Source organism: Anoplopoma fimbria, chromosome 3, assembly GCF_027596085.1.
Source record: "Anoplopoma fimbria isolate UVic2021 breed Golden Eagle Sablefish chromosome 3, Afim_UVic_2022, whole genome shotgun sequence".
NCBI classification, from domain to species: Eukaryota; Metazoa; Chordata; class Actinopteri; order Perciformes; family Anoplopomatidae; genus Anoplopoma; species Anoplopoma fimbria.
The window spans coordinates 3,642,748-3,653,104 of NC_072451.1; the positions used below are offsets into that span (position 1 = coordinate 3,642,748).

General features: G+C 38.6%; 1 protein-coding gene across 1 annotated transcript; it reads right to left on the reverse strand.

Moving 5' to 3' along the window:
- Positions 1-2,657: 2,657 nt before the first annotated feature.
- On the reverse strand, positions 2,658-8,814 carry LOC129116951 (otoconin-90-like). The gene is made up of 8 exons (XM_054627578.1): positions 8,661-8,814; positions 7,637-7,894; positions 6,374-6,472; positions 6,004-6,175; positions 5,069-5,175; positions 3,999-4,287; positions 2,950-3,006; positions 2,658-2,856 (listed from the first exon to the last, which is right to left on the reverse strand). The coding sequence occupies exons 1-8, from the start codon at positions 8,812-8,814 to the stop codon at positions 2,658-2,660; spliced, it is 1,335 nt and encodes a 444-aa protein (XP_054483553.1).
- Between the last annotated feature and the right edge of the window lie 1,543 nt (positions 8,815-10,357).

Sequence of the window (10,357 nt, forward strand, 5' to 3'; positions counted from 1 at the left end):
ATATATAATCAATATTTTTCTAACTGTGAGCAGCAGCAGCGTGTTTGTGACCCGGAGCTCATGGAGGCAGTTAAGCTTCTTTACAACGTCAGCGCCTCAATCAGACAGAAACATTGTTCTCCTCAGAGTCAGAATCCAGAGACGGTAGCCCACAGACAACTCACTGTCGCCATGGCAACCTCATACTTCCTGTTTACTCAAATACAGCAGCTGTACACTCTTAGAAATATCGGTGCTAACTAGAACCAAATAGGGTTCTACTGCTGGTCCTCATAGGAAAACTCTTTTTGGTTCCTGGTAAAAACCTTTTTATAAAGGGTCCAACCAGAACGCTGTCTTAGGGTTGACCTAGAACCCAACATAAATGGTAATACCTAGAACCATCTGTGAAAAGTTCTACCCAGAACCCACTTTATATTTCAATGGCATTCTTTAAAACCCACCAAAGTGGTCCTACCAAGAACCCCTTTATATTCCAAGAGTTTCCTCTAGAACCTTCCCAAAGGGGTTCTATCAAGATCCCTTTTATTTTTCAAGGGTTTCCTCTAGAACCTTCCCAAGAGGTTCTACCAAGACCTGTTTGAGGAACCAGTTTGGAGCCTTTATTTCATATAGAGTGTAGTTTGAGGAGCAGGATTATCCCCCAAATAGAAATAAGACCAACAAAATCATTCAACATTACTTTTTGTTGCACCATCAATATATGTTGAAGCTTCAGGACAGTGAGACGGTTTCTCTTAAGAAGATTTTAAATCAGCGCAAACATTAATTTCATAAATATCCATCCCTATATAAATGTTACTCGTGTCAGATCTAGTTGAGTGAATCTGGACCTGAAGCTGCAACGTCCTGTTAAAGCTGACCGATGAATAAAGTTTCAATCAGAAATCAGTCTGTCTGAATGAGTCATCGCTGCTGCTGCTGTTAATAAAGTTTATTTCATAGATTTAGCTCCATCAGTCGTTTGAATAGTGGCAGCAGATGTATTAAAATAAAATGCTGAGAATGAAATATGAATGTTTGCACTTTGATCACTGTGTACCTGGTACTATAGCAACAAATGTCTCGGCACAGATTAGTTTGTGGTACGACTTGATCTTCAGAGGTATTTTTGTCCCAATGTTCTGTTTGTGAAATGTTGTAATCTAGAATGAGTGTGAGAAACTGTCAAAAGTCCCTCCTGACTGGTGATGGAAGCTGGTATCAAGTCTTAATTATCATATTTAAGACGAGAGATTAAATCTGTAAATGGGGTGAAATCGTTTCACTGCTGACCTGCCTTACTTCAGAATGCTGGACACAAAAAAAAAGCTTTTTCTTCACTTTTCAAGATGGACTTTTTTCAGTTTAACCAGCTGAATTCTGCATAAAAAAATGAACAGAAGAACAAAGCCAGATATAAAACATGAGCTTCTGATGATGTTTTCTTATGTGTGTGATGCAACAGTTTGTATTTTCTGTGCCAGTTTTAGAGATTAAAGTTGTCCCGTCTGTGTTCAGCCTTCACAGTGACGGACCGCTAAAGCTTGGCTGAGATTTAAACCACTAGACAGCGCCGAGGTTCTGCTGCCGACGCACGCTCAAGTTATAATCTGATTTTATCAATGGTTCCAATAGTGTAAAAGTCCTAAATTTACAGAATTACAAACTTGTTTTGGTGACATTTTGGTGCATTTGATCCATAAAATGTTTAATCATTTATTACAAAATCTGCAAACCAGTTCAGTTCACATCATATTCTTGTGATCGTAAAACTGTCTTTTCTCTGGGAAGTTGTTGGAGAGACAATTGTCATTACTAATGAATCTATTGATGAGCAGGATCAGTTATTCTCAACCTCGGGAACAATGTATGTGTGACAAAATAATCTCAACTCAAAGGTCCACTTACTGGCTCCTTTTTCTGCTCCATCCACTGATGAAGACCATGAGATGTCTTTGAAAGCCTTTGAGTTTATATTATATTTTCACAGTTAATCCCTTGTTTTGGCGACGAATCAATCAAATGTGAAAATAAGAAAAAAATCTCAAGTCCAACTTCCAAGAGTCCAAAGTGTCTTTAGATGTTCTGCAGGACACTTTTATTTTTTTCTAATTATGTTAAACTGCAAATCATCAAATACCTTTAATGTTTTTGCTTGAACACTATTTTCTGTATATCGACTTATCGATTAACCCACAAATTATTTCAGCATTAACGTGTTTAGAAATTCCTTAAGTTCTTTCAAATCTTATTTGGATCAACATTAAAAAAGGAAACATGAGGAACCATCAGAAATCTGATCTGTTGTTTGCTTTACTGGCAGCAGAGCCTCAGCGCTTCATTACAAAGCCTCTATTTAACAGTAAATTGTGAGATTGATGTTCGAGACTAAAATAAAATATTTCTATCAATACTGTCGAGCTGTGATGTCTTCATTAGTTCTCTTACAGAAGAAAATGAAACAGACGAATGTTTGCTTTCATTTATAGTTTATTTTAATAAAAAAAAACGCTTCTTGTTCTCTGGATGAAAAATATGTAAAGAAATCAAAGTAAACATCTGATTTTTAATGAAACTTATTTAAATTACAACTTTATTTATTGGGAACAAAACTGAATCTTTGAACAAATATTCCCCAAAGCTGCCTTTGAAGAGTTCAGCTTCTAGTTTCTCCCCTATTTCTCCTCCTCTTCTTCTTCTTCCTCCTCCTCCTCTCCACCCCCCTCCTCCTCCTCCACCTTTTTCTCCTCCACTACTTTCACCGTGGTCCCTCCTGGTCTCCCTGCTGGTCTCTGGCCTTGGCTCTGCCCTGGACTCGGCCTGTGGTTGTGGGTTTGAACCCCGCTGTGTATCGGTGGCTCTCTGCCCTCCTCACTGGAGAAAGGAGGAGGAGGAGGAGGATGAGGAGGACGAGGAGGAGGAGACGGATAAAGATGAAGAGGAGGAGGATGAGTGGAGCTGCCAGACGATCCTCCCGGAGGATTCTTCGACATCTCCTGGTCCTTCAGGTCGTAGATTTCATCACTGCAGAAAGATATTTATGTGTTTTAGTGTTGAACTGAACCTCAGTCAGTTCTGTCAAAATGTGTAAAAAGCTTCTAAAACTGAGAGAAATATTTCATGTGGACATTTGTTTTAGAAGTTAAATAGTTGCTTTTATTTAGAACAAACTTAAAGGTGGAGGGTTAAGAACCACTGAGGAGTTTGAAACACTAATCACCAGATGGAGTAGATTTGTCTGTTTTTAACTCTTTTATTGGATTTATACAGAACTTAAACTGGGACACAAAATCTGTCTGTAAACCAAATTTAAAAATATGTATTACTAGCAGAGGTAGAAGTACTCAGATACTGTACTTTGTTACAGGTCTCACATTCCAAATTTTACTTGAGTAAAATAACAAAATATATATAGAATTATATGAATTATTTAGTGATGTGTTTATGTGATAGTTACTCTCCACCTTTGATTACTAGATCGTAATACAAATAAGTCAAGCAGCATTAAAAAAAAGCATGCAGAACAAGTAATCGACTAAAGAAGCTTGTTGCACTTAAAAAAATAAATAATTAGTCGACTTATTGATGATAATGGGGCAGCTCAAAGTTTTCGTCCCAAAAAGTTCCGTACACAGAATGATCATCAAGTGAAAACCATCCCTTTATATGTGTCATACCCCAAAACTCCTGTGGGGTCAGAGACCGTCCTTCATTTAATAGCTTTTTCTCATCCTGGTAACTAATGTCAAATAAGTAGAAAAACTATGATTTTCCACAACACAACATTCTGTATATTTCCCACACTGTCCTCAAACCTTTTCTGTTTTTGAAAGCCTCTTTAAGTTACTTAAAAGAAGCAACCTTAGAAGACTTCACCCGAATCAGAATGACAAATTAAGCAACTTTGAGATTTCCAGAAAAAGTTCAAATAAATTCCCATCACATGACATTTAAATACTTATATCAGTATGTATAAATGATCTGAGTTTACTCTTTGCTTTGACTTTTCTTCTCACCTGTTCTGGTCTCGTCGTGGTGGAGGTGTGCTCGTAAACGTTGAAGTGACGTCAGGCTTCATCGTTCCAACGTTCACGTGAGAGTTTCCTCCCTGGCCCTCCTCACTCTCCTCACTGGACTGGGAGGTGGGCCGTGGTTTGGGGGGTCTGCTGGCCCGGCGGCAGGGGGGTGCGGGGCCACGGCACTGCGGCGGCGGCTGGGTGTGGTTGAAGTGGGCCGCTGACATACACTCTGCTGTGGCTTTATCACACACACACTGCAGCTTATCACACACACTGACGCCCTGACCTGAAGGGAGACGAACGAGTACAGATTACATAAATATCAGGTTTATATAGTTTGTAGAATGGCTCATTGTTATGACAGCATATTATGATGATACCATATTAGGGCCATTATAGTAAAAAAAAAAGAAAGTATAATAAATAACGGAGCATTATAAATATCAAATTTCTGTGAGTAAAGTTGTATATTTACAAGAAAAGACTCACAAATTTAACAAGAACAATGTATATACAATAATTATTATTACTCTTTGAGATTATGAAATCATACATTTCTAAGAAAATATATAAAATAATATTGAATAACCTCTGAGATTATAAATTTACAAATTTACTAGAGAAAAAAATATAGTTGTTTTTTTGTATTTTTTGTCAGTCAGCAATCTTAAATCAACCTCATCCCACTACGGACACAGTTTTTTTCAAGTAAACTTGTGACTTTAATCTTCTTTTATTTCATAAACTCTGAGTCTTTTTTTTTTTAATATAACCACCCTCTCCCTCCATTGTATTTATTATTTTTTTATTTGTGTCTAAAACAAAGAAACTGTAACTCAAAGCTTTTCCACATTAATTTAAACACTCATTTGTTGAAGGTTAAACCTCTACTAGAGTTACAGTAGATGTTGTCAATGCAATAATCAAATCCTCCCTTCAGAGCCTAAACATGAGGATCCCAGAACAGATTCAGGTAAAGGTTCTTTATTCGTCCCTGCACTGTGCTCCTGCTGTGAAACAAACATTAAAGCTACCGTTGTTCCCAGCAGACCCGACCGGATACTCACATCGTGGTTTCCCGTTCTCACAGGAGAGCTGAGCGTTGAGCTTCCTCTCCGACCGGCAGCCCATGGAGCCGATCTGCTTCAGACAGCAGTGATGGAAGAAGCAGCACCTGATGGAGATCAGGTACATCGTCAGCCTCACACAGTGTGGACCAATCAGCTTAATGATAAAGGCACTCAGAGGAGTTTGTTTCTTGTGATGTACGTGCACATGCAGGAGGAAACATTCATTGGTGGTCAATGAATCTGGCAGATATGTATATATTAAATTAGACTCTGTTTCTGTCAGTGAAAGAAACACTTTGTAAATGTTTGATGTGAAAGAAAATGTTTGTCAGACCTCGAGGAAGAGCTCAGCTGTTGAAAGCATTATTTAAAAGAACAGTGTGTAACATTAGGGGCATCTACTAGAAGAAATGATTAGAATATTAATAAGTATGCTTTCAAAAGTGTATTAGCAGCTGAAAATATGAATAGTTTGTGTTTTTGTGACAGTATTAAAAGTGGCAATGTGATTACACAACTAAGACATTATGATGTTTTAGAAATTTGAATCTCTTTTTATTTTAATAGAATACTACTGTCCTACAAGAAGTTTCAGTTGCTTGCAATCTGCAAACTCACCACTAGATGCTGCCAAATCCTACACAGTGCACCTTTAAACTTTCTGTTTATCACATTAGAAAAACTACGTTTCAAACCCAAAGTTGTTTTTTTTTAGAGGGTGGAAATTACGGCAGGACGTGACGGATTTGTGTGTTTTCCACATAATAAACACACGAAAAAATCTGTGAGAAAGTGTCATTTTAGTCCTCATCCATCATTCCAATCTTTCACTTGTCATACTGAAATCTAAACTACATATTTCTCCCTCTTTGTGTTGCAGACACAGACATGTACATCAGCTGTAACACGTCATCACCCCTTCAGCTGCTGACCTGTCCAGCTGGTCCGTGGGTCGACCCCCGCCCTCCTGTCCGCAGTAGCAGCCGTACATCTCGTACTCGTGCGGGCATCGACCCGTCAGGCAGTGGAGCATCTCCCCCAGAGCCGGCATCTCCCGCCGGGCTCGACCGTCGCTGCCGTACAGGGTGAAGGAGTGACTGCATTCTTGTGAGGAAACATCGGGTTAAGTGCATTCAAACTACTGAGGATATGCAGAAAACGGGTTAAGACGCTGTAAAAATGTGGTTAAAGTTAAATAATTAAAGGGCAAAAATGTAAAGTGACATTTATATAGAAAGAAGAGAAACCTTTTTTCCGACATTGACATGCGGCCAAAGAGATTGAGATACACTTTTTTTTTACCTTGGCTGTCTGGTTGTAGTTGTAAGTCAGTCAACCCAACGGATTCTAGCAAGGACCAGGCAAAGAACGGCACCGTCCTCTTCTGACCAACTTCCCAGTCTGCAAACGGACACACAAAACATTCACAAAGCTTGATTTAATATTGAGTTAAAGGAAGAGCGTGTGGGATTTAGTGGCATCTAGTGGTGAGGTGGCAGATTGCAGCAAATTGAAATACCCCTAAACTCAACTCTCTTTCCAATCGGTCGGAGAACTACGGTGGCCTTCAGGTAGAGGGAGGTATATTTAGGATTTTAGTACAACTAGAAGCTACTCTATCAATGCTGTGTTCTTCTACATGACTAAATAATTAATTTTAAAAACATACATAGAATTTTAGAAACAAATAAATTCAGAATATGATAAAAAATAAAATACCGGCGTCGGCTGACGGAATTAGGTTTCACTTTTGTTTACATGTCCATGCTTGTTGTACAGATGTTTCGATAAAGTTTTTGCTTTTTCTTGCACATTTTCCCTGCAGGTACAGTAACAAGGCTTGTTGCCATCAACTCCAGTGTCCTTCACATCACCTTATACACTTTTCTACAATCCCCCGAAATGTTTCACGCTGTTCCTCTGAAGATGATGTGTAGTATTTTGACGGATCTTTAAAGCATAACAGGACATTAACACAGTACACCTGGAGGGAATGGATGGTGTTGTTAGAAAGAAACTGATGCCTCAAGGCTTTTATTGTGAAGCAGCTGAGACGAGAGAAGGGGGCACTTGAAAAAACGGTGGACTCACTTTATGACTTTTCACTTTTAAGACCTGAACTCTGAAGGAAGTATACTAAACTCCTCACTCGTTTGCTACGAGGGGAAAAAACTGCAAAGCCACGTTTTCTTACTCGCCTCAAGCCAAGAAAAAAACACTTTTCTAGCACTCAGCATGGTGGTGTGTTTTCGCTCCTTTCTGCTCTAAATATCCAGTTTAATTGCCATTTTGTAAAATTGTGCATTAACTGTTAATGTCCATTATGTGCTGATGTTTCTTCTGCCATTAGAGCACCTAATGTTACTTCTATACCCCTTTGGAATATAATTGCCTTTATTGAACCCCTGAGAGAAACTGGCTTAATTTATTCATTTCATTTGGATTTCATTTAACCTCAGTGAAGAGCGAAGAGGCCATTTGAGGAGAGGCAGACGGCTTCCATGAAGAAAGGAGGAAGGTAGGAAAGAGAAGCAGCATGTATTTTTGTATATTTTAACTACAAACCATCTGCGTCTTTCTCCTGCGAGCTGTCTGCCAGCTCCTCCTCCTCCACACATGGAGCCTTCTCTGTGGACTTTCCCTCCTGCTCCTCTTCAGATCCAGCCTCAGCCTCAGCCTCAGCCGTCGTCGCCGTGAGCGAGGTCACCGTCGTGGTCTGGGCGGAGGCGTTGATCTCGGAGGTGACTCGTCCACCGTGTGTCGTCTGAGAGACGCTTCTCGTTAAAGTTGATGGTGAGGTTGTGGATTGTTGAGTTGCCTGTCCTGAAGCAGGAAGTTTAGAGGTGAGATTAAAACTACTCCTGTGTGTGTAAGTGTGTAGAAGTACTACAACATGAAGAGGACCTGCTCTATATGTAGATATTACCAGCCCATTCTAAGGTTAACGAAAACACCACTTCTTCTTTCAAGTTATTATACACCAAAGAAAACATACATTTATTATTAAATGTGAATGTGTGAGTGATTGCATGCATGTGTGTGTGCGTCTCTGTGTCTGTCCACAGCTCATTTGGCATACTGCTGCACTGTGTCTAGTTTCTACAGATAGTCCACTGTCGACAGTTTCGAGGCACTATTTCTTTGGTATAAAGTAGTAAGCTACCGATAAAAACTGTCTCCAGTGTGTTCTGTTTATTATCCCCAGTGACAAAGACTCTGTCCATAAAGATGCTGATGCTGTATTTTATAAATACACTATGTTTTTAACCACAAACTAATTTGCATTCATCTCTATTGTACCGGGGTGGATGCTGGATTGGATGCACAGAAAAAAAAAGCTAAACTTTCTGCTTGGTTAGACAAAAGAAAACATGTTTTTTGGAGTGAGTGTTAAAGCTACACGACCGGATGGATGAATTTATGCAAATGTGCAGATTGAAGGGATTTTGACGCTTTCTGCAACACATGCAAATTTCCATGAGGGAGCTAAAGTTTAATTAATTTCACTCACCCACTGTGTTAATGATATGCTAATTGAATTCCAAACAGTTTTCCTAGTGAAGAGCTGCTGTGCCGGGAGCTGCCTCACCTCGGCTCAGGAGACGTGGAGGAACAGCAGCAGGTGTTTTCAGTCTCAAGTCTTCCTCCCATGAATGGGGAGTCGTGGGTGAGACGGTTCTCACCGGGTCGGTTCCTGGTGGTGAGCTTGTTGTTGAGAATCTTTTGGTCACCCTGGTAATCATTTTTGGGCCTGTGGAAGTGGCTGAAATCACAAACAGATTACTGGTTGAGGGGAGGGATCGTTTTTCGAAATACTACACTGTGACCTTTTTTGACATTTTTTAACATAGTAACCTATGAATTTTATTTACACATTTTTATATAATAACATTTTTGTAACGTGACATTTTTGGACATTTTTATACTTTGACTTTTTTACATGACATTTCCCATCATACTATCGATGACATAATGTAGCAAGATGAAAAATGAAAAAAGTCATATGTCTTTTTTTATGTGAAAACTCAGGTTTCTGTGATCCAGCACTTTCTAGGACCTGAAGTGGGCGTCCAGCAACGGCACCATGCGGAAACAATCCAAGCAGAAGATGAACTTCCATCGCCAGCTCAGGAGCTGATGATCCTATTTTACTCTACAATAATCCAGTCTGCTCTCAGCACATCCAGCACTGTGTGGTTCAGCCACCAAACCGGACAAGAACAGACTAAAATGGACAGTAAGGACTACCCTCAGGACATTTACAACTAGAGCATCAGAAAGAGGGCAGGAAACATCACTGCAGACCCATCTCACCCTGGACACAACCATGTCAAGCTCCTGCCCTCTGGCAGGCGCGAGAGAACAAAATACGATCAAACAACCAGACACAAGGACGGTTTCTACGCAAAGAAATGTGCCAAATATACATCTAAGCTGCTGTACATGCTGTATTTTTCTTTATGAAACAGTCTGACTTATAGACATTGTATGTTGTTGTTCCCTGTTGCATTGTTTAGAAATATATTTATACTTTGTGTTCTCCTTTTGTTCTTCTTTGTTCTCCTAGTTTTTAGCTGTATATCTATTTTTTGTGTATGGACATTGAGTGCACAAAAAACTAAAATTTCTTGCATTCATCCTCATTATGGGAATCAAAAAAGTCATACTAAGTCATAAAGCATGTCAAAGTCATAGTTTATAATTGCAATAAAAGTCATAGTATAGAATATCATAAAAAGTCATACTATAGCATGTCGAAAAAACTTCTGAAATAGTCATGGTAAAAAGAATGTCAAAAGACCTCATAGTACAGTACGTTGAAAAGATCGAAAGAAAGTCACATTCTAGTATGTCGAAATCATTTTGTAAACAGTTATAGTAAAGAAAAAAAAGTCATAGTATACTATGTTAATAAAAGTCAAAGTATAGATGATGGCACAAAGTCATAAAAAAGTCACGTTATAGTATGTTGGAAAAAGTCATAAATAGGTCAGAGTATAGTTTGCTTAATAAAGTAAAAAAAGTCATAGTATAGTATGTCAAAAAAAAGTATATTAGGTAGAAAAAAATCATAGTATAGTTTGTGGAAAAATGTCATGAAAAAAAGGCATTGTATATTATGTTGAAAAGTGTCAAAGTTAATTAAAATAAAAAATTGTCATGAAAAAATAACATCATAAAAGGTAAAAGAATTGTATGCTATAAAAAAAGTCATAGTATAGTATGTTGAAAATGTAATGAAATAAGTCATAGTAAAGTATGTGATAAAAAAAGTTAAAACTGCTG